The following is a 26,220-nucleotide window of genomic DNA, read 5'->3' as shown; positions in this document are numbered from 1 at the left end:
GCCCTTCTCCCGCTCATGTTTTCTCTCTATCTCAAAATAAACTTAAAAAATAAATACATAAAAATAAACAGAGCTGAAGTTAACAGAAGTAGGTGTGACCCCCAAATTATTATTTGTAGCTAACATTTATTGTTATTAATAATACTATTCTAAACAGCAGCTAACATTTACTGTGCTCTTAGTGTGTCCTAGGCGGTGTACTACCATATTTCACAGAATCTAAAACACAAACAGTGGGAATATGGACCGTTAAAAAAAAATGCTGTTAAGCAAACCATGATAAAAATGCTTTCTTTACACCAAAAACATTTGGTTAATACCTACTAAAATGCTCCTATGAGTTTAGATATTTATTATGTGTCATTCTTGTACACATATAAGGGAATTATGAGCAAAGCAAATTGGTCTAAAACTTCATCATATTCAAGGTCCAACTGTTCTGAATTTCTTTTTGACTCAAAATCTGTGTGTTTCCATACACCACTGTCCTTGAGCCATCAAGAGCATTAGTAACACAGCACTTCTTAAAGGAATACTCCACTGTTACCTGGGATTTTCTTTTGAGCCACAGACACTCATTCTGCACACTCTGATGTCCTCACACAGCCAGTGACAATAACGTGACAGTTGCTACCTAGCCAACAGCAATTGTAAAAGCATACTGAGTTTAGAGGTATTAAAATGCAAAAAAATACAACTACTAAATGCATCTTAGAAAAGATAAATTAGGGTGATTGTTTCTTAAGCATTATCTAACTTAACTCTCAAAGTAATCCCAAGAGGAAAGTAACTTACTATACTCATCTTACAAATGAGGGAACCAAACTTGGAAGGGTTAAATAAATTGCTCAGGAGGTCACAGAGGGTATGTGACCAAGAAACACCAAACTCAAGTCAATCTGACTGCACAGCCTAAATTCCTGCTACTGAAATGTTACTGGTTTCATTTATAGTCTCCACATAATTAAGATTTCTGATCCGGAGGCAGGAGGACTATCCCAGTCCTTCCAGTATGAAGAGTATATAGTGCCGCATAAAGCATTCCTCAGAGGCTATCACACTAGGAGTTTAGTGAACACAGATTGAATGAAAAGACTCCTACAAATATCTTCAGCAACTATAGATACTACAATAGAATATAGTCTTCTAATTCAGATGGGTGGGTCTCTGTGTTTCAGTAAAAATACTCTCATTTTCGTAATGGATTAAAGTGGCCATAATATTTTTCAAAATCTGTCCTAGCTTGAACCTTAAACTGATGATATGGTAATTTTCAAATATCAAGTGGCAGAAGAAGGAAAACTTTACTGATGGGTTTTTGTGGTTTTCACTTGAACGAATAAATGCACCTGCCATTCTCACCTAATCTATCACTCCAGCGCAGTTTCAGACTCAGTGTACAAATTGTTTTGGCCTTCAGGGTCTGGCATTGCCTGTTTTGTCTGCATCCTCCTGTGTGCTTGTTGATTTTCCTGTTTTTAGTATTTCTTTTAAGTTTGTTAGAGGTGAGCTGAGTATTATGGAGATATTTTATACAGTTGAGGGACAACCTGGGTGGCTCAGTCCATTAAGTGTCCAACAGCTCAGGTTATGATCTCATGGTTTGTGAGTTCAAGCCCCACGTCAGGCTCTGTGCTGACAGCTTAGAGCCTGCTTAACATTCTGTCTTCCTCTGTCTGCCCCTCCCTCGCTTGTGCCCTGTCTCTCTCTCTCTCAAAAATAAAGAAAAATGTTAAAAGAAAAACTGAAATTTTATACAGTTGACCTTGGAACCCATCCCCACCACCAGGTAGTCAAAAATCTGAGTATAACTTTTGACTCCCCCCAGAACTCAACTACTAATAGTTTACTGTTGACCAGAAACCTTCCTGGTAACAAAAACAGTCAATTAACACATATTTTGTATGTTGTATGTATTATGTACTATACTCTTACAACAAAATAAGCTAGAGAAAAGAAATTGTTATTAAGAAAATCATAAGGAAAAGGGGCACCTGGCTATCTCAGTTGGTAAAGTGTGGGACTCTTGATGTCAGGGTCATGAGTTCAAGCACCATATTGGGCGTGGAGCCTACTTTAAAAAAAAGAAAAGGGGGCACTGGATGGTTCAGTCGGTTAAGCATCTAACTCTTGATTTCAGCTCAGGTCATGATCTCATGGTCATGACCTGGAGCCCTACATCAGACTCCACCTTGGGCATGAAGCCTGCTTAAGATTCTCTCTTCCTCTCCCTCTGCCTTTCTCTCTCTCTCAGAAAAAAAATCATAAAAAGAAAATACATTTATATTATTATACTGTATTTATCAAAAACTTCTGGGTATGGGGGACCATAAACTGTATTGAAACTGTATTAAACTGTATTGTTCAAGGGTCAACCTTATGTAACTGGCCTCAGGTAAGGGAGCGGATGGAGCTTCATAACAGAGCCCACATCTAGTCATGTCCTTGAAACTCTAAGGGCAACTTTGGGATTTTTTTTTCCTGGGGATAATTACTAATTCTAAAGAAGTGGCACAGTCTCTCCTTAGGTGTTCAAGAGTGTAGGCTGGAAAGCATGTCTTAGGCTCCTATTAGATGATAAATACAGAATTGATAGGCGAGTCTTATAAATGAGGGAGAGATTTAATTAGTCTACCAAATATTCATTGAGAACGTGCTGTGTGGAACAGCTCTGGGTTTGACACAGTAAAATATACAAGGCACCCTCTCCTTCAAAAAGTGAATAATGTTATGGGAGAGATATAGGCATTTTTAAAAATAAAGGACGGAGTGCCTGGGTGGCTCAGTCAGTTAGCATCTACCTCTTGATTTTGGCTCAGGTCATGATCTCACAGTTGTGGGATCGAGTCCTGCATCCAGCTCCATGCTGAGTGTGGAGCCTGCTTAAGAGTCACCCTCTCCCTCTACCCTTACCCCTCTCAAAAAAAAAAGGGAGGTGGGTAATATAATGCAAAGCATACTTTCTATGGGATCTAGACCTTACCTACTGTAGGAACTCAGAAGACTCAGGAAAGATGAGTGTATTTTGGAATAACCAGTAGGGCCATGAAGAGACATTAAGTTCAAGAAGGACAGGGTTTATGTACTTAGATAAGAAGGGGAACAACTTCCAGGTAAGGGAAATAACATAAAGAAAAACCCAAATGCTCAGCATAAAACAAGTCTTTCTCTGGAGCCATGAGGAATTCCAAGTCCTTGGACAGCTGCTAAAAACCTTCTCTGGAATACAGAAGGTCTGAAACTGATTGGATTCTCCTTGCTTTGTTTATATTTTATTGCTATGAAAAAGCATTAGGCACATGATCATCACAGCTTGGGGGACATGTTGCATATCTTAGTGAGTTGATTCCTAATTTACACCATGCTGGGACCCACTAAAAATTAATACCCTCCTTGCCTCTGTTATGCAAGCTTTGAAATAATGATCATTTGCCAGTGGTTACTGCCTACTGACCTCTCCTGTATAATAAAGGGGAGAAATTACCCATATCCCCAGATGAAAATGGTAACATGAAGATATTTGTGCCTCTCTCCCCAAGATTGCTATTAAAAAATATTTGATTTGGTTTTTATTTTTTTTTTGATCATACACTTTTTTCTTTATTCCATTGATATATTACATTAATTGATTTTCAGGTGTTAAACTGCCTTTCCTTATGGGGTAAATTCCACTTGGTCATAGTGTATAATCCTTTTTATATGTTGCTAGATTTGGTTTGCTAGTATTTTACTGAGACTTCTTTTTCTTTTTAAAAAATTTTTTTAAATATTTACTTATTATTTTTGAGGGGCAGAAGGAGACAGAGCACAAGCAGGGGAGAGGCAGAGAGAGAGGGAGACACAGAATCCGAATCAGGCTCTAGGCACTGAGCTATAAGCACAGAGCCCAACATGGGCTCGACCCCACAAACCATGAGATCATGACCTAAGCCAAAGTTGGGCACTTAACTGACTGAGCCACCCAGGTGCCCCGGCACTTATTTTTCTCTCTTCAGTCTCTCACTATGATATATAAGTGACCAACTATGAATACACCACAGTACATTACATATCTTAATTATCATTATTTTTAACTGTTTTTCTCACTGGCTGCTGCCTTCCACAGTTTGCCACACCTTTAGGTAAAGCCAGCACATTAATCCTTATATAGTGGTCATTAAGTGTCAAGTAATCAATAAGCTAAATCTCTAACTCTTATGAATGCTGACATGCTGTCAGCAGTGCTAGGACAAAAACGGTGTGGGAAAACCTTGTGTTTTCACCTTGACAGCAGATCCCAGAGAGCTAGCTACAGAAATGATGAAGTCAGAGGAAAACTGACATGCAGTGGAAGAAAACAACACTTTGCTTTCCTACTACAATTAGTCCTTGGTTCTTATCTCCTAAAATTGAAGCTTTTAGGGGCGCCTGGGTGGCTCAGTCGGTTAAGCCTCCGACTTCGGCTCAGGTCAGATCTCACGTTCGTGGGTTCGAGCCCCGCGTCAGGCTCTGCTGACAGCTAGCTCAGAGCCTGGAGCCTGTTTCAGATTCTGTGTCTCCTTCTCTCTCTGCCCCTCCCCCTCTCATGCTCTGTCTCTTCTGTATCAAAAATAAATAAAACATTAAAAAAAAATTGGAGCTTTTATATTTTTTTCCAACAGTCAGATTCTGTCTCCAAAACTCTTGTGATCTCATATGAAAAGAATGTCCTTGAACTCTGAGTAATGCTGGGCCTCAACCCTCAAAGGAATATATTAACAAGACAGATTGTTTTTCTGTTGCTGTGATTTAGAATAAAAAGGTTATTGAAAGTGGAAATGGGATATAATAAGATCTGCTTGCTGAGTTACGTTAAAGGAAACAATAACTTGAGACTAATAATATATAATAATTCCATGTGGAAACATTAACTTCATCGATTGATTGGGATATTAAATAGCAGTTAATTTTGCCAAAATCTAAGTCTTGTTCATATTGATTGGAGTCTTATCTAAGGGAAAAATAACCACACAAATTTTGTGTAATTCAAAATGCCATGTTCGTTAATGTATGGAAATCACTTAACAGGATCAGGCACATAATATGTGCTATATAAATGTTTGCTATTTTAAATGATAGAGTTAACAAACTAAGGAATTTTTTCAAGTAAGTATACTAGTTCTTTTATGCCTTCTTTTTTTTAGAATCGAGCTGGTTTTTGTGTTTTGTTTTTTTCTCCTGCTGTCTCCATTGTTCCATACCTGATTAGAGGTACCTTTAAACAAACAAAACAAAAACAAGAACAAAAGGGAGTTAACTGGACTGAATCTACTTGAGGTTAGTAGGCTTAAATGGCCACAAGTTAGTCTAAATTCCCAAACATTCAGAAGCGTTACAAAGCCAACAGACGCCTTTTTAATGCAAATGTAGCTGATGATCTCCATTTTTGTTCTGAGGATTTAATCACTTTGGTTGGTATTGAGAGATATTTAAATATTATTATTTTTTTTAATGAAGAAACTATAAGTCAGTACTTAATTAGCCTCTTATCTTACAAGGAAAGATTTGCTAGATATAAACCAGCAAAAACAATTCAGAAAGAAAAAGATCCATGAATCTCACTGCAATAAAGATTTAAAACTTCTGTGCATTAAAACAAAAAACTTCTAGCGGCACTTGGGTGGCTCTTTCAGTCAAGCGCCAAACTGTTGATTTCAGTTCAGGTAGTGATCTAATGGTTTGTGAGTTTGAGCCCCGCATCAAACTCTGCACTGACAGCAGATTCTCTCTCTCTTTCTCCCCTCACCCCTAAAATAAATAAAATTTTAAAAATAAAAACAAAAACACTTCCATGCATAAAACAAACTTAAAACTATATTAATAAAGGGCAAATATTTTTAATCTTATAAATAAAAGAGACAAATATCAGCATTTCTACAAAAAAATAGGCAACAAATATAAACAAAAAATTCAAAGGAAGAAATAGAAATGGCCAATACACATGTTAGAAAAATAGCCTCAGTAGTTAGTAATCAAAGAAATATTAATTAAAATAAGTTACCATTTTCCCCTAGCGATGATTCTTTTATTATCAAACTTGATATTGTCAAGTGTACTGAGAAATAGGTCTTCTCATATACTACTCATGTAAATTGATACATCTTCCTAGAAATTTACTTGGTAATGTGAGTCAAGAGCTTTAAAGAGTTTATACCAGTCATTTTTCAACACACTAGGTTGGCAAAAAATTAAAAGTCTGACGATACCAAATGCTGGTAAAGATGAGAAACAATGGGAGCTCCTATACATAGCTGATAAACATATTGGTGATTCCTTTGATATTTTATAATAATAAATATATAATTAATACTATATTACATATATTATATTATATATAATCTATGGAGACCTATATATATGACCAAAATAATAGAAAATAAAATATAACATAGAAATATAGAAATAAATATTTTTATAATAAATATAGTAATAATTGGATATTGTCTTAATAAGCCAGCAGTTCTATTTCTAAATATATACCCTAGACTAGGAACTCGTTCCCATTTCACAAAAACACTGATAGAAGAATGTTCATAACAGCATTGTTCATAATAGCAAAAAAGCTGACAATAACTCAGACATCCATTTATAGTAAAACTGATAAGTAAATAGTGGCACGTTCAAACAATAGAAATCTATACCCGTAAAACTGAAAGAAGCACACTTAAATGTATCAACATCGATGAATCTTAGAAATCTAACACTGGGGACAAAAAAGAAATATAACGCTGAAAAAAGCAAATTATGAAAGAATGCAATCAGTATGAAACCATTTAATGAAGTTCAAAAGCAAGGAGAAATAATATATTGTTTAGGGACACAAGCATGTGTTTTAAACTAAACAATAACAAGGTGATCGAAAAATAATTCCATATGGTAATTAACTCTTACAGGGGAAGGGGATGAGCTTCAACTGTTGTGCTAAGTCTTCCTCTCTCAGGTGAAGTGGGAGGTTCTTGGTACGTTATTATTATGCTTCATAACTCATTTATATGTATATATTTTGTATGTATCAAATATTTCCTAATACATTGTAAAGGGTTTATACAGTTTGATTTCATAATTCCGTTTTTAGAGATCAATCCAAAAATAATAATGAAAAAATAAGTGCAGGAAAATTTTATTCTAATGGTGATATTCATTATAATCCAAAAACTGAAACAACCTACATATCATATCTTGCCTTGTTTAAAAAAGGATTTTTTAAAGATTTTATTTACTTAAATAATCTCTATACCCAATGTGGGCTCTAACTCAGCTCCAAGATCAAGAGTCACATGCCCTACTGACCAAACAAACCAGCCAGCAACCCCAGGAAAGGATTTTTAAAGGCCTTAATAAATACATTCAGTGAGACAAAAATTAATTAAAACTTGCTAATAAATGAAAGTTAAAAGAAAGGAAGAAGTTAAGAGAAAGCCAGGAGTAAGTTATCATGAACCATATAAATGATAATGTCTCCTGTTCTCATTAGACGTGGGCCACGTGGGACTCTGAGCTTCCAGTAACCAGGATAAAAAGGGAAACATGATTCGTGGTGCCTTTAAAATAAAAGGGAATCAGAAGCCAGAGAGAAATTTCTGATGGAAGCCAGAGAGAAATTCCTCCCCAGATTAACTGTGCAGGCAAGTTATTTAAATACCCTCTACCTGTGTTTCCTTGCAACACTCGGTATAGAATGTTGTGAGGATTATATAAATTCCCAGGGCAGCATCTGCCAGGTAGTAATCCCTCAAATATGTTACTGATTAGCGTAATGAATGACATTCTCAAGAGTATTCTTATGGAAAACACTATGGTGGCGGTAGATATCAAGGGAGAAATGGAAAGGTAACCCTGGTAGGAAGGAAGTCCTCTCAACAATAGGACAGTGTTGTGAGTTAATTTTCTGGTGTTTTGCCTGTTCTCACTCAATACATACTGATTAAGCTCATCCTTTATGCAAGTTTTCTGTCCGGTCATTTATGACCAGGATATAGGATTTGTTAAGTGGTGTTCTGCTTCAGCCAATCTAATTTTGAAATCATTCTAATGTATTGAATAATAAATAAAACTTGTTGCATTTCTTTTTTCTGCTTTCCAAATGTGAAAGTATTATTCTGCAATCAAAGGCTAACCAAAAGCAATTATGAAAAGAACAGTGAGAAATAGTAATTGAGCTTAATTAAAACCTACTAAGAGCAGAATAATCAATTGAAGTTTTTAGCTTTCTGGGAAGTGATATCATGGTGATAAAAAATATTAATTGCTACTGTAAGGACACAAGCTAAACCAAACAGACTCCATGACAGGCTTTAAGTTTCCCCTCTGATCTAGAAGGCCTAGGTTTCAGTTCCCCAAAACTAACAGGCAGTTACACATTGCCTAGAGCAAGAGAGACCACCTTCGCAACACCCAATCAGAGAGGGCCAGCAGCCACTCTCCACATTCCTAAGGGTGAGGCCTGCAGATGGGAACTTTAGATAGGACCCTGTTACCTGATGTTAGAGTTAACCCAATAGTCACCGAACAAGACCCTAGGCTCGCCCTGTAATTGGTTGATTTTAAAGGTACTCTAAATATTGTGATTGGCTCCCACCAAAAGTAACGAATGCTCTGGACAATGTGTATGGTTAAAGTTGCTGCCAATACTGTTGTACCATTATGATTGGGTCACTGTACCTATGTCACAATTTCTTGTAACTCCCCCTTCCCAAACCCCATAAAAAACCTACTCAGACCTTGTTCAGGGCTCTCAGCATGGATCCACTGCCTTGGTGAAGTCTGTGAGCCTGAGCTTATAAACCCATAATAATAAAGCCCTTTGCTTTTGCATGTGTGACTCAGTCTCCCCGGCGGTCTCTGGTTTTTGGGGGTGATAATGAAATCTTGGGCATAACACTACATTTATTGAATGCTAATTATTGTTATCTTCTTGGTTTTGACTATCAGACTGAAAAACCTTCTTCTGGTCTATGTGATTGATACTCATGTTGTTTAGTCATTCTATTTGTTCACCACCCTGAACTTAAAAAAAAAAAAAAACCTTAATGGAAAGTATCCTTAGTTTTGAAGTAGAAAACTTCAGCAATTTAGTTTGGTAATCTGTAATCTCATGGTCCTAGACTCTAAGGATTGTCTTGGTCCTTGGTGAGGATACTGAAGCATGTTGCCTCCATTCCAAATTGTGAGCTTCGTCCTCAGCTTACCAGTTAGCCAGAAGACAACTATATTAGTGTTGACAGCGAAAACGCATCTTATATTTAATGATCAAGAAAATTCAGACTCCAGGTAATTTGACCTGGGGCTCTCTGATGTTCCCTGCCAACTGTAGGAACAGATTTCCCATTCAAACTGTGAAGTGTGAATGTCATGGTCACTGAGTGGGGTTGGGGTACAGAACACATTACCAGTAACTGATTTTCCTTTTGGTGTACCTAACAGACAGTTCCTTGGACTCCTGGTAGGAGCAGCAGTGGCATGGGGAAGATCTCAAAAGACAAATACTTGGGATGCCTGGCTGGCTCAGTCAGTTGAACACATGACTCTTGACCTCAGGATCATGAGCTTGAGCCCCACATTGGGCACAGAGATTACTTAAAATCAAAAGACAAATACTGTTATATTGAAAAACATAAGATATTTTCAGCTCAGTGGCTTGAGATTACTCTGTATTACTTGCATTGTGCAGTTCAGAAACTAGAAAAAGCCTATCAAGAAAATTATCATTCTGAAATATTTGTATAAAGGCAGGATTTACTCTGTGGGACAAAATCTCCTGAAAGATAATTGTATGAAAGAGAACAAGATTGAAGTTTACATTTGTTGGAATATATTAACCTTGGAAGTCTTTAATAATCAAGATTCACTTGCAGATACTGATTTCTTTTTTGTTTTATAATCTTTAAAAATCTTTTTTTTTTTTTTTTTGGCCTTTTGTTCATAATACATGTTTTCTTCTCTTTCTGGCTTTCCATGTTCCTTAAATCATTTTATCTAGATATATATATATATAGACCATCTGTCCTTCCAAAAAGATATTCCTTCTCTCAACAAGGGGCAGGGGTGGGAACAAGAGGCATAATATGGAAAGAAAGCCAGGAAAAATCCTAGTGGACAGTTTTTTGGCTCCTCTTCTCTGGCGCCTCTTTGCAACCCCCTGGGGAACAACAGGGAGCCAACAGCTTGTATCCTTTTGGGAAAGTGGCAGTGGCTACAGAAGAGAAAATGCTAGGCTGTTCAGCTCCCTTCCTAGACAGAACAACAAAGCAAATGGTGGATGGTGTGTTGGAACGCACACATTCTGTCCTGTAGGAGCAAATAGCTTAGAATTTCTTATCATTGACATGGAACATAAGAGGCTTTATCAATGTTCAAGTAAGTAAAATGCAAGCTAGTCATTTGAATTGCTTCCAAATACACAATTGGGAGCTCTCTACATGTGATAATTTTGGAATAACCAGTGTCTTTCCCCAAAGACACTCTCATGACCTGGGAAATTACATGCACACTGTGCTCTGGGAGTTGAACCCACAGGATTGTACAGACTTCAGGTACACCCTTCATCCCAAGAGCCACGTGATGTCCAGCTGTAACTCTTGAAAATGTAGTCTCAGTGCAGGTCCTTGAGAACCTGCCCTGGAAGCTTCCTAGCCTCCACAGAGGAGGTCCCCAGCTGGTAAGTGTTGGATGAATAGCACATTAGTTCAAGCCAGTCCCCATTAGCAGTGTTGTACATAAAGAGAACTGCTGTTTCCCACCTCTTCCAACTGTGTTTAAGACCTCAGAAATAAGGCAGCCTTGCCTCAGGAGAGCCTAAACACCTAGGAGGAGAGGTGCTGCCCCAGTCAGATTACAGAGGAGGTAGTAACTGCGAAGTGGGCCATACTTCCTGGAGTGGAATTTTGCAGTTTCTTGGGCCCTCTCAGGTTCCAACCACATACCGATAATAACAATAATAATAATAGGAACCCTCTGCCCAAAGTCGTCTGAGTTTTCAAAAGAACATTAACAAAAAGTCTAATTTGAGCATTAGAATTGTTCCTTGGAAATCTCTACTGGAAATTGTCTTTGAAAATCACAAGAGGTGAGGCTTTATGCCCCAGTGGAGAGCGGGCGAATACAGCTTGCTGGAACGAGCAGCCGCTGCTGTGAACCTTGTGAACGAGAAGCAGTTCGTCCTTGAGTCTGTCTTGTAGGCGGCAGCTTCAGACTCCTCAGTACAGATGCGTGGGCTTTCTCCATCGCTGTGAAGTCTCACACAGAGAGGTGCAGTGAGCACCCTAAATGGTAAAGCCTACGTGGGGGAGCAGGGGCCACAGCTCTGTTCCACTTGCCTCTTGAAGCCTGCCTATCACCTGTGCTTCTCCAGCTTCTGCCTCGTGTCACCTTTCATTGAAGATCTAATATACACATTGCAGAAAGTATTCCCATTTGCAGAAACTTTATCAGTCCTCCGTGTTGTTTCAGGATGGTAAATCAAACCATAAATCAAACTTAAATTGAATCCTGAAAACTTTTGATATTGTCAAAAATTAATCCAAAAATTAATCAGCTCTGTAGAAGTTATTGGGGTAAGAAGAAATGAAGGATTGAGTAGTTGAGTTTATGTTTTGTTTGTTTTATTTTATATTTGAGAGAGAGAGAAACAGAGTGCGAGCAGGAGAGGGGCAGAGAGGTGGAGACAGAATCCAAAGACAGGCTCCAGGCTCTGAGCGATCAGCACAGAGCCTGACAGGGGCCTCGAGCCCATGAGCAGTGAGGTCATGACCTGAGCCGAAGTCAGACGCTTAACCAGCTGAGCCACCCAGGCACCCCTAATAGTTGAATTTAAAAAAGAGGCCTTCACTTAACATTGATGATGTCGATTTCTGTGGAAATAGTTTTACTTCTCACATCAGTATGACTAAGCCTCATGGTTGTATTAGTTTATCCAAAACAATGCTGTCCCACAGAATGGATATGCACATTGCTTAGAAGGATGAAACACTGTGATGTTGAGGTACAGTCTTTGGATCCATACAGAGCTGAGTTTGACTCCCAGGTCTGCCATATGGAACTTCCTGTTGCCTCGGTTTACTCATCTGTAAACCGGAACTGATACTGTCCATCCACTCTAGTGTTGTGACATGATTAGAGGAAGGAATACACGGGTGAAGTTCCTGGCCCATAGCGCCTGCTCAATAAATGGTCGCTGTTGCCAAAATGTGGTGCTTGTGTCCTGCTCACTGAGACAGTCCCACTAGTGAGGATATGAATGTATCACAACTTACCAAGCTAACTGAGGAAATAAGAATTTCACTCTTGACTACATGCCTCCTTATTTTGTATCTCATATTGAGGACAGAAACTGAATCTTCTTCTATCCTGTACTCCTCCACAATGACCACCACAGTGCTAGATAGCTAGTAAACATTCAGGAATACTTGTTGACATGACCTTACTGATGTAGTAATGTCTTTTGTCTTTCTATACTCCTCTTACGAGAACAGGATTATGCTCTGCCACATAAGAATCTTATGTGCCATGTAAGAATCCTAAGTTTCCTGGTAACTTATCTTCCAATAAAACTATGGGGATATTTTTACCATCTTCAAATTGTTTTGCTTCCTGGTTTCTGGGCCCCTCTTTACCCATTTTGTTCTTTATGCATTTATAGGTGTCACCAATCACTGCAGCCGGCACAGAAATAACTTTTCTGTCTCCATTTTTAAATGAGAATCTAAGTTTTTCGGATATTAATAAAATTAGCTAGAAGTCTTTTATGCTTAACCTTTCCATCTGAATATTTAAATACATTTAATGATTTTTCAGTAGTTTTGTGATAAATAAGCATGTCTAATTAAGGCAGCCCACACCATGCATTTTTTCCAAGCTCTATTGATGGCCTAGCACTTGATTAACATTTTGGGGAAAACGTGATAATGCATTACTTTTCTTTGAAATCCTTAAAGGTTTGAGTATATAACAATATTAAGTGTGAGTATATTACAGATTGAGGAACTGATATGACTTTATGAATGTACAGTTGAGCAAATTTATAATAATTAGCTTTTTTCAGTTTTTTTATGGTAATTGGTCCGTACAAATTTTCTACTTCTTGACTCAGTTTGGTGGATGGGGGAGGGTAATTAGTATTTTTCTTTAAAATCCTCCATTTCTTGAGATTTAATATAATAGCATAAAATTATAAATTTTATAATATATAAATTCTATAAAATGAATTCATCTTCAGTGTCTGTATTTTTTATTGCATACAATTTGTAGTTTCTATTTTGTGCTTTAGGATTTTCTCTTTTGATTAGACAAACTAAAGTTTTATGAGGACATTTCAGGCAACTGGAAGATTGCCTTTGGCCATATCTTCTCAGTTTTATTTATCATGTTTCCATTCCCATTCATTTCTAACAGCACACAATCGCAAGTTTCGTGAAAGTTACTTAGGAGTTTGTGTCTGTGACTTCCATAGACATCTGTCACTAATTCCTAGTTTCTGGCGTTTTCGCTGCTGTGTGAGAGCACCTCCTTCCACTCCCTCGCCTCCAGCGCTCAGTGCGAGGCTTCCTGTCCGCGGGCTGCTGCCTGCGGCCTCCACCGCTTCCTGGGAGACTGCACTGATTTCCCAAAGGGCAGGGGGAGTTGAGAGTCAGCGTTTGCTACATTCCTTCTATCTCATCTGCTCCATAACTAGTTGCTGTTCCTCTAAGTCTGTGACAGGTAGATGGTCTTCTCTAGTTTGAGCCTTCGGGGAAGAGTCCTCTGCTTTGTAATTGCTTACTGATTATAGTAAGTACTGGGCGGGAACAATTAGCTGTTAAGTCATCACTGAGTACCAGGGACATGGATGGCCCACAGAGCACTCATTACCAATGATATTACTCATGAATTGGAGTGGAGTTGTAACATTGTTTTTATGCCCACAAGGATGCGCCTGCTCTGTAAGGTGTATGAGGTGTTACACCAGCTCTGTCTTATCCATGAAGAAAGTGTTTGGTGACTTTGCTGAAGTCATAAATAGTTAGTGTGACAAAGCTGAAAGAAGAACCCACATCTTCGGTTTCTGATCAATTTTTTCTAATCTCAATGAAAATTATACTCCAAAAATGCAGTCTCAACAGCTGTCAACTATTTTCTGCCGTCCAACACAGTTGATCATTCCACATTCCAGGTTAAAACTTTGCGTTTAACTCCAAGAACACTCTTTCTGTTTCCCTCCCAGTTTGAGCGCCATGACCCTGTGGATGGGAAAATTACTGAGCGGCAGTTTGGCGGCATGCTGTTGGCCTACAGCGGGGTGCAGTCCAAGAAGCTGACCGCCATGCAGAAGCAGCTCAAGAAGCACTTCAAAGAGGGAAAGGTGGGTCTCTCTGTTCACAGGAAGAGAAGGAACTATGGGAAGGCACTAGCATGGGTACTAACAAAATGAGAATGTCGTGAAGCAAATATTATAACTAATTCATCTCTCATACTTGGAAAAAAAAATGAGTAGTGGACAAGGAGGAAGGGAGAGTCCAGAATGACCCCCAAGGTTTCTTGTTCAGACAAAAGGTGGCCCCATGAACTAAGTCTGAGGAATTAAAAGAGGTTTACATGGTTTACAGAGGAAGATATAGACTTTAATTATAGATATCTTGAATTTACAATACCTGTGGACTGTCCAATTAGAGATGATTAGCCAGCACTTGGATATTCAGATCTGCTTCAGATGACTGAGATAGGTTTGGGAATTATCAACACACTATTTGAGTTAAAACCATGAGCTTGCCCAAGGAGAGTATTATACAGAAAAGAACTGTCCTTTTTTGGCCAGAGACAAAACCAAGTGGAACACTAACATTTAAACAGTACAGGAGGGAGGGGCGCCTGAGTGGCTCAGTCAGTTGAGCAGCCAACTTTGGCTTAGGTCATGATCTTGCGGTTTGTGGGTTTGACCCCGTGTCAGGCTCTATGCTGGCAGCTCGGAGCCTAGAGCCTACTTCGGATTCTGTGTCTCCCTGTCTCTCTGCCCCTCCCCTGCTCACACTCTGTCTCTCTCTCTCTCTCTCTCAAAAGTAAATAAACATTAAAAATCTTTTCTATAAATAAATAAATAAAAAGCAGCACAGGAAGGAAATGGTTAGAGAAAGTAGTACAAAGCCAAGGAAGTAGAGGGTTCAGGGACTGGGAGTGGGGGGTTGTGGGGGTGTCTGTAGCGTCCCATGGAACAGAGAGAGTCCAGTAAAGTAAGAGGATAAGCACCCATTGGCTTTGGTAAAATGGTAATAATTGATGACTTTGGGAAGAGCTGTTTTATTAGAGTGGAAGGCATATTAGAATGGGAAGTAAGATCAATAATAGCTAAAGTATGGAAAGAGCCCAAATGCCCATTGAATGGATAAAGAAGATGGGGGCGCGCGCACGCGCACGCACACACACACACACACACACACACACACACACACACAAGGGACTATTACTCAGCAATCAAAAAGAATGATATCTTGCCATTTGCAGCTACATGGATGGAACTGGGGGTATTAATGCAAAGTGAAATTAGGGAAGGACAAATATCATATGACTTCACACATGAGAACTTTAAGACACAAAACAGATGAACATAGGGAAGGGAAGCAAAAATAATATAAGAACAGGGAGGGGGACAAAACACAAGAGACTCTTAAATATGGAGAATAAACGGAGGGTAACTGGTGGGGTTGGGGGGGAGGGGTTAGTGGGTAAGGGGCATTAAGGACTCTCTCCTGAAATCAGTGTTGCACTATATGCTAACTAACTTGGATGTAAATTTAAAAAACTGAAAGAAAAAAAAAAAAGAATGGGAAGTAAAGAAGCAGAGAGAGGAAGAAAATGAGGAAGAGGGAAGAGGGAGGTTCCAGAAAGAAGGAACTATAATATGTTAAAAGCTCTAAGGCAGTATATTATTGGTCTGCTTGGGCTGCTACAACAAAACACCAGAGACTAGGTGGCTTCACCAACAGAAATTTTATTTTCTCACAGTTCTGGAGGTTACAAGTCCATGATCAAAGTGCAGCAAATTAAATTTATAGTGAGGGCTCTCCTCCTGTCCTATGGACTGCGCCTTCTAGCTATATGCTCACACGGCCTTTCCAGGGTTGTTTGCAAGATAAGAGAGAACGAGAGCGCAGGAGCACACATCCACACCAGCTCTCTGATGCATCTTATAAGAACACTAATCCTGTGGGTTCAAGGCCCCACCCTTTTGACCTCATTTAACCTTAATGATTTGCTTAGAGGCCCCACCTCCTAATACGGCCACAATGGGGGTTAAGGCTTCAATATAGAAGTTTTAGGGGGCCCACATTCAGTCTGTAACAGAAAACACAAAGGTCTACCGCGTGAGGAACTAAACGGGGACTGCTGTGGTTGGAGCGCACTGGCAAGGACGAGAATGGCCTGAGATGAGGTGTGAGAGGGAGATGGGGCCGCACATGCACGGAACCAGCTTGGTGGAATGGGAAGCTCACTGCTGTGAGCAGTGAAATGAGCTGGTTGTGTGAAATGACTCTGGCTGCTTTATGAAAACACAGTTTGGGAAGCAGCAAGCATAGAAGCCGAAAGACTGATACTAAGGTTATTAGAGACTTCAGGAAGAGCTGATTGAGCTTTTTTTGAGCGTCATTGAGATCAGAAACCATGGGTTTGTAGTGGTGCAGTTGTCAACACTGCTCTCTGATACCCTTACACACCAGCTGCACCTGGTGCAGGAAGGAGCAGATGGTAGAACTGAGTCACCTCTGGGGTTTTGCCAGGGTATGAGATGGACGGTCTGAGAAATCAGTTAAAAGACATACCTCTTAAAGATCACATACATAAACACACATTCCCCGATGCCAGATCTTCTCGTTGCAGCCTACCAGCCTTTCCAAGGATTGCCATGTGGCCATGACCAAGGAAACTGAGCTGGCACTAAAAATGTTCCCGTCCCTGCACAGCAGGTGTTCCCTCAGTTATGAAGGAAGACTCATCACTAACAGAAAGAGACAGAGGACAATGATCTCTTCCAGAGACAGCTTTTACTATGCTTAGTACCCAGCTCGTATCTGTTGGAAATTGTAATTTCAGAAAATCAATGGCAGATGTTTAGATGGATTTTTAGTCCCTATGCTGGAAGCACAGTGTTTGCATTAGGAAACACTCTTTTCTTTTTACCAGACTAATTTTTATATTTTATTTATTCTTATTTTTTTAATGTTTTTAATGTTTTTTTTTTTTGAGAGACAGAAGGAGACAGAATGAGCAGGGGAGGGTCAGAGAGAGAGGGAGATACAGAATCTGAAGCAGGTTCCAGGCTCCGAGCTGTCAGCACAGAGCCCGATGCAGGGCTCAAATCCACGAACCATGAGATCATGACCTGAGCTGAAGCCGGACGCTTAACCAACTGAGCCACCCAGGCGCCCCTTACCAGACTAATTTTTAAATAAGTTTGGTCCAGACATTTTTTTGACCTTAAAATAATTATCAGAACAAGCTAATTCATGTTGTATTATGAATTTTTTTAAAGCAGTAAATTGGGTGTTGAAGACATCTCCCTTGAAGGAATGGGGTAGCTTTAGCAAGAGTTAATTTAGGGCCTAGAGACCTTGTAAAAGAGCTCTGAAGTCGAAGGACAGATTTTGTCAGATGATGAAAATCTGGGATTCTGAATTAACTTCTGGCCCTGAATTTCCAGGCTGCTATAGCAAGGAGATTGAGACTGATTGTCCTCTCGTGTTGATTAGCTTGTGAACATAGCAATTAACTAAAATGAGCATTAATGAAGGGCCTTTGCTCCTAAGGTTAGCAGTCTATCTCTCTAGGACCATGTCTCATTAATGAAGGGGAATCACCATCTGCTTCTTAATTGTTTCTTTTATTCCACTTTGGATTTGTTAACATGAAAATGTGAGTTTTCATTTGGCTCTTGTTAATCATTTTTGTACGTGGGATTCTGCACAAATTACCAATTCAGACCTAAAAGATTGATGGTCCTAGTGGTGGCATTAAGTAAATATTTGCATATTGCTTAATGACCATGCAATGTTTCACAGCCTTCCACATTTTTCTTTTTCTATCCAACAGCTTTGTTAGATCTCATCTTGCCTTTGAGAATATAGAGATGGAGAGAGAGAGAAATGAATGACCCACCCAGAATCGGGACTGAAATCCAACACTTTCAATTCTAGATCTTGTCCTTTCTGTATCTGAGTTCTCCTAACCATACCTTCCTCTAAGCCACTTCTCAACCTTGCTTATTCAGCATCGCTTGGGGAATTTTTCAGAAATGTGATTTGGGCCCCTCTTCAAACGGACTCAACTCAGAAGCTCCGTGGGCAGCTCCAGGCATCAGTGTTTCTTAAAAGGCTCCCGAAGTGACTGTGAGGTGCTCTTCTGCTCAGGAGCCGCTGCTCTGGTGCACGCCGTCGGTGTCTCTAGCTACTTTGTCCCTGAGAAATAGCTGAAAGGGTGAGGGAAGCTGCCATGCTGGGAAACTATTCATGCTCTGTCGTGCTTCGTTTTTACCAAGGACAGTTTTCATTTTGTTCTTCCCGTTTCTTAAAACAGGGAACATGTTTTGTTTGGGCTCTATTTTAAAAATTAGCCCTGAGGCGCTTGGATGGCTCAGTCTTAAGTGTCTGACTCTTGATTTTGGCTCAGGTCATGACCTCAGGGTCATGAGATTGAGCCCCATGTCTGGTTCTGTGCTGAGCATGGAACCTGCTTGAGATTCTTTCTCTTCCTCTCTCTCGCTCTAAAAAAATTTAAATTAAAACTAAAACATAAAATAAATAAACAATAAAATAAAAATTAGTCCCTATCCTCTACCAGATTTTCCTCACTTCTCTCAATATCCTTTTTCCTGTGAATAATTCTTCTGGGCCAAATCTGACTCAGCTCTAAAATTTTGTTATTTTCCTTCCTCCATATTGTCGTCTTCTCCTCATTAAAAGAAAAACAGAGTTTTCTGAGGCTTTATAAATGTAAAGAGATGGTTCTCTGTGCTTGAGAGTGCAGAAGCTGCACATTGTAATAATTTCGCAAATCCACTTAAGGCTGAACTGAAAATTACACTTAGTTCAATGTCAGACATTGCTTTGTGCAAGACATTATGCCAGGTGCTGTGAGAAAGATAAGAGATAAAAACCATCATCTATTCTCAAGAAACATATAGTCTGTAATAATTCAGTAAGAAAAAATATATATACACAAAGAACTATATAATTTCATATTCAATATTTATTGAGTGGGCACTCTTATGAATACAGTAATGAGCAAAATGAAGTCTGCCACATAGCACTTAACATTCCTAGTGCAGGGAGACAGATCATAAATAATTATAATACAAGGCAACTGACTTGACTTTAAGCCTCTTAAGAGCAGTGTCCTACTCATCTCTGCATGTCCACTATACATTGAGTGTCCCATAGGCAAAGGTCTGTCAAATGCATTGATGAATGTATTAAGAACCCTAATAAAGCTATGAGACCTTTTGGGAGCACCAGTGAGAAAGATTAGGACCACTGAAGAGATTCTTGATGGAGATACAGTTTCAACTTGGCCTTAAAAGCAGGGTAGGATTTTGACAAGCAGAAGTTATAAAGAAGTTTGCTTTTGCTACATGTTTCCTCTTAGATCCCTATCCCCAACAACCCTCTGTCTATATCATTCTTATTTATAATGCTACCGGCCATTAAGCAGGGTTGTCACTTAACCAAACAGCTATAATAAAACTATTAGATTATTAACTTTGCATATCAGCTGTAGATAATATTCATGTGGGCTCTCCTAGTCACTTATTTTCACAGCTCTTTGAGAGTTGAGCCAGATTGTGGTCATCACGGAATATCAGATTCTAGAAACATGGCTGCATAGCGCTTGAAAAACTCTGAGTCCAGTTATTAGGTGCCCATCAGAAACACTGTGCCGTAGAGCAGTAAAAAGACTAGAGACTCTACTAAGTAGCTGTGTTTTACTGATTAGCTTTGAAACCTGTAGTACTAAGCTGTGAATGACTATTAAGAGAATTTACGAACTTTTCCTCTATTGTATTTCTGGTTTCCCCCCACATTTAGTTTCATATACTTCAAAGGTGTATGAAAGGTATACTTACTTCTCTTCTGAAGGTCCTAGACATACCAGAGAAGAGCATATAGTTCAGAGCTTAATCAAATAAATTCATTACCATTAGTTCTGTGGTAATGAGACTGCCAACCTACTAAGGACTCAACCTACCATTTACTGAGTACTTGCTGTGTAGTAGGCATTTTTTCTATCTTCTTCTTAATGATCACATCCTGCTTGGTGGATAGAATCCCTATTTTTCGGATGAAAAATACTCGTCAGAGCCTTAGTTATTTGCCTGAGATCATGCAGCATCTTAAGAAGTGGCACCAGGATTCAAAGCCAGGACTGTCTTATTCCACAGTCCATGTTCTTCCTACTAATGAGCCTATTTAATGTTTTCTTTATTCTCCTTGATTTGAATAAGCACAAGGGTTTGGGGGAAATAAAACTGGTGTATTGGTAGACTCTAGCCTGTGGTCTCTCAGGGAGATGGCTAGAAAGGTAATCTGTGGAAGCATTTTGTGGAAGATCTGGAACATTAGGCTAAGAAGTTGGGTTTATCCAGTTGACAGTGAGAAATCACGGAGGTTTTGTGAGTAGACGGAATGAACACATGAAGAAAGTGATGTTTCAGGATGAGTAGATACTTGTAGAAATGTAAGTAATAGAAATGATGTGATGTCCCCCCACTGCCAGGAAGCAGTTGTAGAGAAGTGTGGGGTTTGCAAGGTGCTTTATTGGAGCAAGGTGGGCATAGTAACACCTGTGAAAGAATAACCAAGAAATTGGAGACAGTGACCACATGTAGGGAGGGAGATTGGAAGACAAGGGTAGACGAAGAATTGCTTTGTACCGTTAATATATTACTATCATAATATTCATATATTACCTGCTGTAAAAATAATTTTTTTAATAAGCAGAAGACTGAGCAGATGATAAATGATAAGATTGATGCAAGGCACAGCATATGAGAAGGAGAAAGGAGACTATTTTGTCTTTTCAGTAGGCCATAGAGGGAATTCAGGCAACTGGATTGATTCCTGGCAGATGGATTTCCTGTGATTGATTAAAAGACAAGGCAAGGGAATCATGTGTGACAGTAGATTTACCCTCAGCCCTGGCCTGTCAGCACAAGACATCTGGTTTTGACGGCCAACTCCCGAGGAAGCCACATTTCCCGTAGCCCTCTCTCTACTCCAACGGCATTTTATTTTGTTAAGGATTTTATTGAAGTATAATTTATATACCATAAAATTCACCTGTTTTAAGTGAACAATTCAGTGATTTTTAGTAAATTTAAAGAGTTATGCAGTCATCACTGCAATCCAAGTTTAGAATATTTTCATCACCTGAAAAGATCTCTTAGGCGAGCTTGCAGTCGGTCCCTGTTTCTGCCCTTGCCCAAGACAACCATACGCCTTTTTTCTGTCTCTACAGATTTGTCTTCTCTGGGTATTCACATAAATGCATTCATAACGTAATGTATGTAGTCTTTTGTGCCTGGCTTCTGTTACTTCACATCATATTTTGAGATTTATCCATACATGCTGTTGATTGTATTCATTGCTGTGTTTTATTGCTGAATACAGCAAATAATATTCCATTATACAGACATACCACATTTTGTTTACCCATTCACTAGTTGAACATTTGAATTGTTTTCCAGTTCCAATTGTTTCGGCCATTGTAAATAAAACTGCTGTGAACTTTTGGGCACAGGTCTTTATGTGGACCTACCTTCATTCCTCTTAAGAAAACTCCTAGGAGTAGAATGGCTAGGTTGTATGGAAAAATTGAGTTTAACAAAAGCACCGAACTGTTTTCCAAAGTAGGTGTACAATGTTACATTTCTAGTTTCTCTACATTTTTACTGACACTTCTTGTTATTATTTGATTACAGTCATTTTAATAGGAAGGTAGTTGTTTCTCATTGTGGTTTGATTTGTATTTCCCTAATGACTGATGATCCTGTGCATTGTTTTATGAGCTTATTAGCCGTCCATATATTTTACTTGGTAAGATGTCTATTCAAATATTTTTTTAATTGTGTTATTATTTTCTCATTATAGAGTTGTAAGCGTTCTTTAAATTGTTCTGGGTACAAATCCTTTATCAGATATATGATTTTTAAACATTTTCTCCCCATCTATGATTTGTCTGTTTTTTCAGTATTTTCAATTTTTTTATGGTTTTTGTTTTTGTTTTTGAGAGAGAGAGACAGCACAAGCAAGTGGGGGAGGGGTCAGAGAGAGAGAGAGAGAAACACAGAATCCAAAATAGGCTCCAGGCTCTGAGCTGGCTGTCGGCACAAAGCCCAACGCAGGGCTCGGACCCCTGAACGGTGAGATCATGACCTGAGCTGAAGCCAGATGCTCAACCGACTGAGCCACCCAGGCGCTCCTGGTTTTTCAGTATTTTCAAGTAGAAAAGTTTTTAAGTTTGATGAAGTCTAACTGATCAGTTTTTTTTCTTTTATAGATTTTGCTTTTGGTGTCATATCTTTTTTTCTTAAGTGTACTTATTTATTTTGAGACAGATAGAAAGAACGTGAGCAGGAGAGGGGCAGAGAAAGAGAGGAAGAAAATCCCAAGCAGGCTCCACACTGTCAGCATGGAGCCCAACATGCGGCTCGATCTCACAAACTGTGAGATCATGACCTGAGTGTAAATCAAGAGTTGGTGCTTAACCAACTGAGCTACCCAGGCGCCCCTTGGTGTCTATCATGTATCTAAGAACTCTTTGTCTTACTCAAGGTTACAAAGATTTTTTGTTTTCTTCTAAACATTTTATCAGTTGCTTTTAGTTTTGAAAGACAATTCTATTTGCTTGTTTAATAAATTCCTAATGTTAAATTCACTTTTTAAATATCTATTTACATTTTAGTTCATATACAGTGTAATATTGGTTTCAGGAGTAGAATTCAGTGATTCATCTCTTATATACAACACCCAGTGCTCATCACAATAAGTGCCCTCCTTAGTACCCACCACCCATCTCCCACCCACCTCCCTCCCTCAACCCTCAATTTGTTCTCTATCATTAAGAGTCTCTTGTGGTTTGTTTCCCTCTCTTCTCTTTCCCCCCTTCCCATATGTTCATCTGTTTTGCTTTTAAATTCCACATATGAGCGAAATTATATGGTATTTGTCTTTCTTTGATTGGCTTATTTCAGTTAGCATAATATATTCTAGCTCTATCCACATTGTTACAAATGGTAAGATTTCATTCTTTTTGATAAATTCAGTTTTTAATAAACATAAAGAAGTGTTTTAATAAACATAAAGAAGTATTATCCTTATCTTTATTTTTGAGTCATCTGGAGCCCAGTTTTTTTTGGTTTTATTTTTATTTATTTTGAGAGAAAGAGCAGAGAAGGGGCAGAGACAGAGCGAGAGAGAGCGAGAGAGCAAGAGAGAGAGAGAGAGAGAGAGAGAGAGAGAGAATCCCAAGCAGGCTCCACACTGTCAGTGCAGAGCCTGATGCAGGGCTCAGACCCATGAACCACACAATCACGACCTGCACCAAAACCAAGAGTTGGATGCTCAACAAACTGAGCCACCCAGGCACCCATAGAGCCCAGTTTTATATAAGTCTGTCTTTCCCAATGTAGATAGATAACCAGTTTGTTGAACAATTGGACACAGAATAAAATAACTCCTCCTTCTTCTACTTCCCCAAAGTGTGTCAAGAAATTTCCTGTGATGCCATGCCTAAGAGAAGGTTATTTCCTTTTGCCTCCCGTTCTGCAGGTCAAGTCACCTGCCACTGGCCTGTACACAGCTGTGGCCTTCTAGTCTGAACAGCTCAACTTGCAGATGGCACGTCCTTTCACTTTCCATCTTTGAACCTCATGTTAGAGTCTTATTCTAGTTTTATTGTTAGAAAACCCTTTGGATTTTTTACTGAGGTAGTTATGAAAAAATAAGAATTTTGTGACTGGCATCGTCTTTTCTTCGAGAAGCCTCTCTAAATTGTAAGCTCTATAAAATCAAGGCCCATGTCCAAAGCCATTTTATTTCCCTCACCGTTCCTGGCATAGTGCTGAGTTGTTAGGAAGTGCTCAATATATATTTTTATTGTATCTATATAATAAAAGGTAAAATGTTACATATTTCAGTTTAATAATGGCATAATGTGATATGTATTCCACTGTTTTGCAAAATCATCAAATGAATAGCCATTCAATTCAGATTTTTCTCACTGTCTATCCTCAAATAATTCTCAGCATGAGTACTCTGGCCTTGACCTATTGTATTTGATGTTTCACAATAAACTAACTAACAAACATTAGAGTTTGTTTTTGTCAGAGTGGGTAGCATTTCCTGTATCACGCACTTTGTTTTAGGAATTTTATGTTAACCATTTTTAAGTGAGTAGTTCAGTGGCATTAAGTACATTCATACTGGGGGCACCTGGGTGGCTCAGTCAGCTAAGTGTCCAACTTTGGCTCATGTCACAATCTCGTGGTTTGTTAGTTCAAGCCCCATGTCAGGCTCTCTGCTGTCAGCACAAAGCCAGATCCCCTGTCCCCCCACTCTCTGCCCCTCTCGTGCTTATGTTCTCTCTACCTGTAAAATAAATAAACCTAAAAAAAAAATCTTAAAAAAAAAAAGTACATTTATAGTGTTATACAACCATCAGTACTATGTATCTTCCTAAACTGAAACTCTGTACCCATTAAACAACAATTCCTTGGGCCCCTGGCTGGCTCAGTCAATAGAACATGCGATTCTTTTCTTTTAAAGTTTATCTTTTTGACAGAGAGAGAGTGGGGGAGGGGCGGAAAGAGAGAATCCCAAGCAGGCTCTGCACTGCCCGCACAGAGCCCCATGCAGGGCTCTGACGCACAAACCGTGAGATCATGACTTGACCTGAAATCAAGAGTCGGAAGCTCAACCAACTTAGCCACCTGGGCACCCCGGAGCACCTAACTCTTGATCTCAGAGTCATAAGTTCAAGCCCATGTAGGACATGGAGATTATTTAAAAAGAACAAATATTCCCATTTCTGTCTCTGTAAATTTAAATAATTTAGGTACCTTGTATAAGTGACTCATACAGTATTTGACCTTTTGTGACTGGCTTATTTCACTTGGTATAATATCTTCAAGTTCATCCATATTGTAGCTTATGTCAGAATTTCCTTCCTTTTTAAGGGTAAATAATATTCCATTTTGTTTCTACATTCATCTGTCAACGGACACTGGGGGTTTTTCCAGCACGGCATGTCTTCTGATGGAGGGCAGAGCAGACAGGGTCAGTGTGCCTGTCCACAGGCAGGTGATACTGCAGGCGTGCTTCCGGTCCAGTAGAGTTCTCAGAGGATTGATTCTAGCCTGGTGTTTACGTTAGATAGCATACCGAGGCGTCCGTATCAGGAGTAAGCCCTATCTCTGGATGCGCTAGGTCAAAGCCAAAAGAACGGCCTCAGATAAGGGGAATATTACTTCCAGCTCACTGCCACAAATGATGGAACTTGGTACATAGTAGGTACTCCATATATATTGGAATGCATGCTTAAATTCAGAGGTACCACTATACATAAATTGCCAAAAACTGGAAACAGCCCAAATAGAATGGATTTTTTAAAAATTGTGGTATATTCAGACAACAGAATACTAATGACAATAAAAGCAAGTTAACCACAGAATGTAAAAACATAGACAAATCTAAAAGAGAGAAGCCATATATAATAGAATGCATACTGTGTGATTCCATTTATGAAGTTCAAAGCAAGAAGCATAATTAAACTATTTCTGTTTGAGGATGCAAAAATAGATAGTAATGCTGTTTAAAAGAAAAGAAACAAATCCCCTAAAAGGCAGAGTAGTGATGAACACTGGGAAAGAAGGCTTATGACTGAGAAAGGGACATGTCGAGCCGAGAGAGATACCTCCCCGATGCTAATGGCCTCTTCCTTGACCTGGGTGAGGGTTCTGTGGGTGTTCATTTTTTTTTTAATTGTAATTTTTTTTATTGGAAAACAAATATACAACTTGGAATGGATTTGAGGCAAATTGTGCCATAAGCAGATTTTCTTTAAGTGGCTAAACAAAGTTTAAAAAGCAAGTAACAATAAAAGAAAATGTTTCTGGTACAGGACCAGCAGTACAAAAAAATAGTGTACGAGTATCTGGATAATACACCCGTTTTGCAATAGTGCAAC

General features: G+C 39.0%; 1 protein-coding gene across 5 annotated transcripts in view; it reads left to right on the top strand.

The window, feature by feature from the left end:
* Nucleotides 1–26,220, top strand: part of MICU1 (mitochondrial calcium uptake 1) — a 237,074-nt gene that overhangs the window by 183,329 nt on the left and 27,525 nt on the right. For all 5 annotated transcript variants that reach the window (XM_029931893.1, XM_029931890.1, XM_029931889.1 and 2 more), the window contains one exon: nt 14,216–14,353. In XM_029931893.1, the coding sequence (XP_029787753.1) occupies nt 14,216–14,353 (138 nt within the window). The remainder of the gene's footprint in view (nt 1–14,215; nt 14,354–26,220) is intronic.

The sequence above is a fragment of the Suricata suricatta genome, chromosome 2 (assembly GCF_006229205.1).
Source record: "Suricata suricatta isolate VVHF042 chromosome 2, meerkat_22Aug2017_6uvM2_HiC, whole genome shotgun sequence".
Lineage (NCBI taxonomy): Eukaryota > Metazoa > Chordata > Mammalia > Carnivora > Herpestidae > Suricata > Suricata suricatta.
This window is presented reverse-complemented; position numbering and strand designations above follow the sequence as displayed.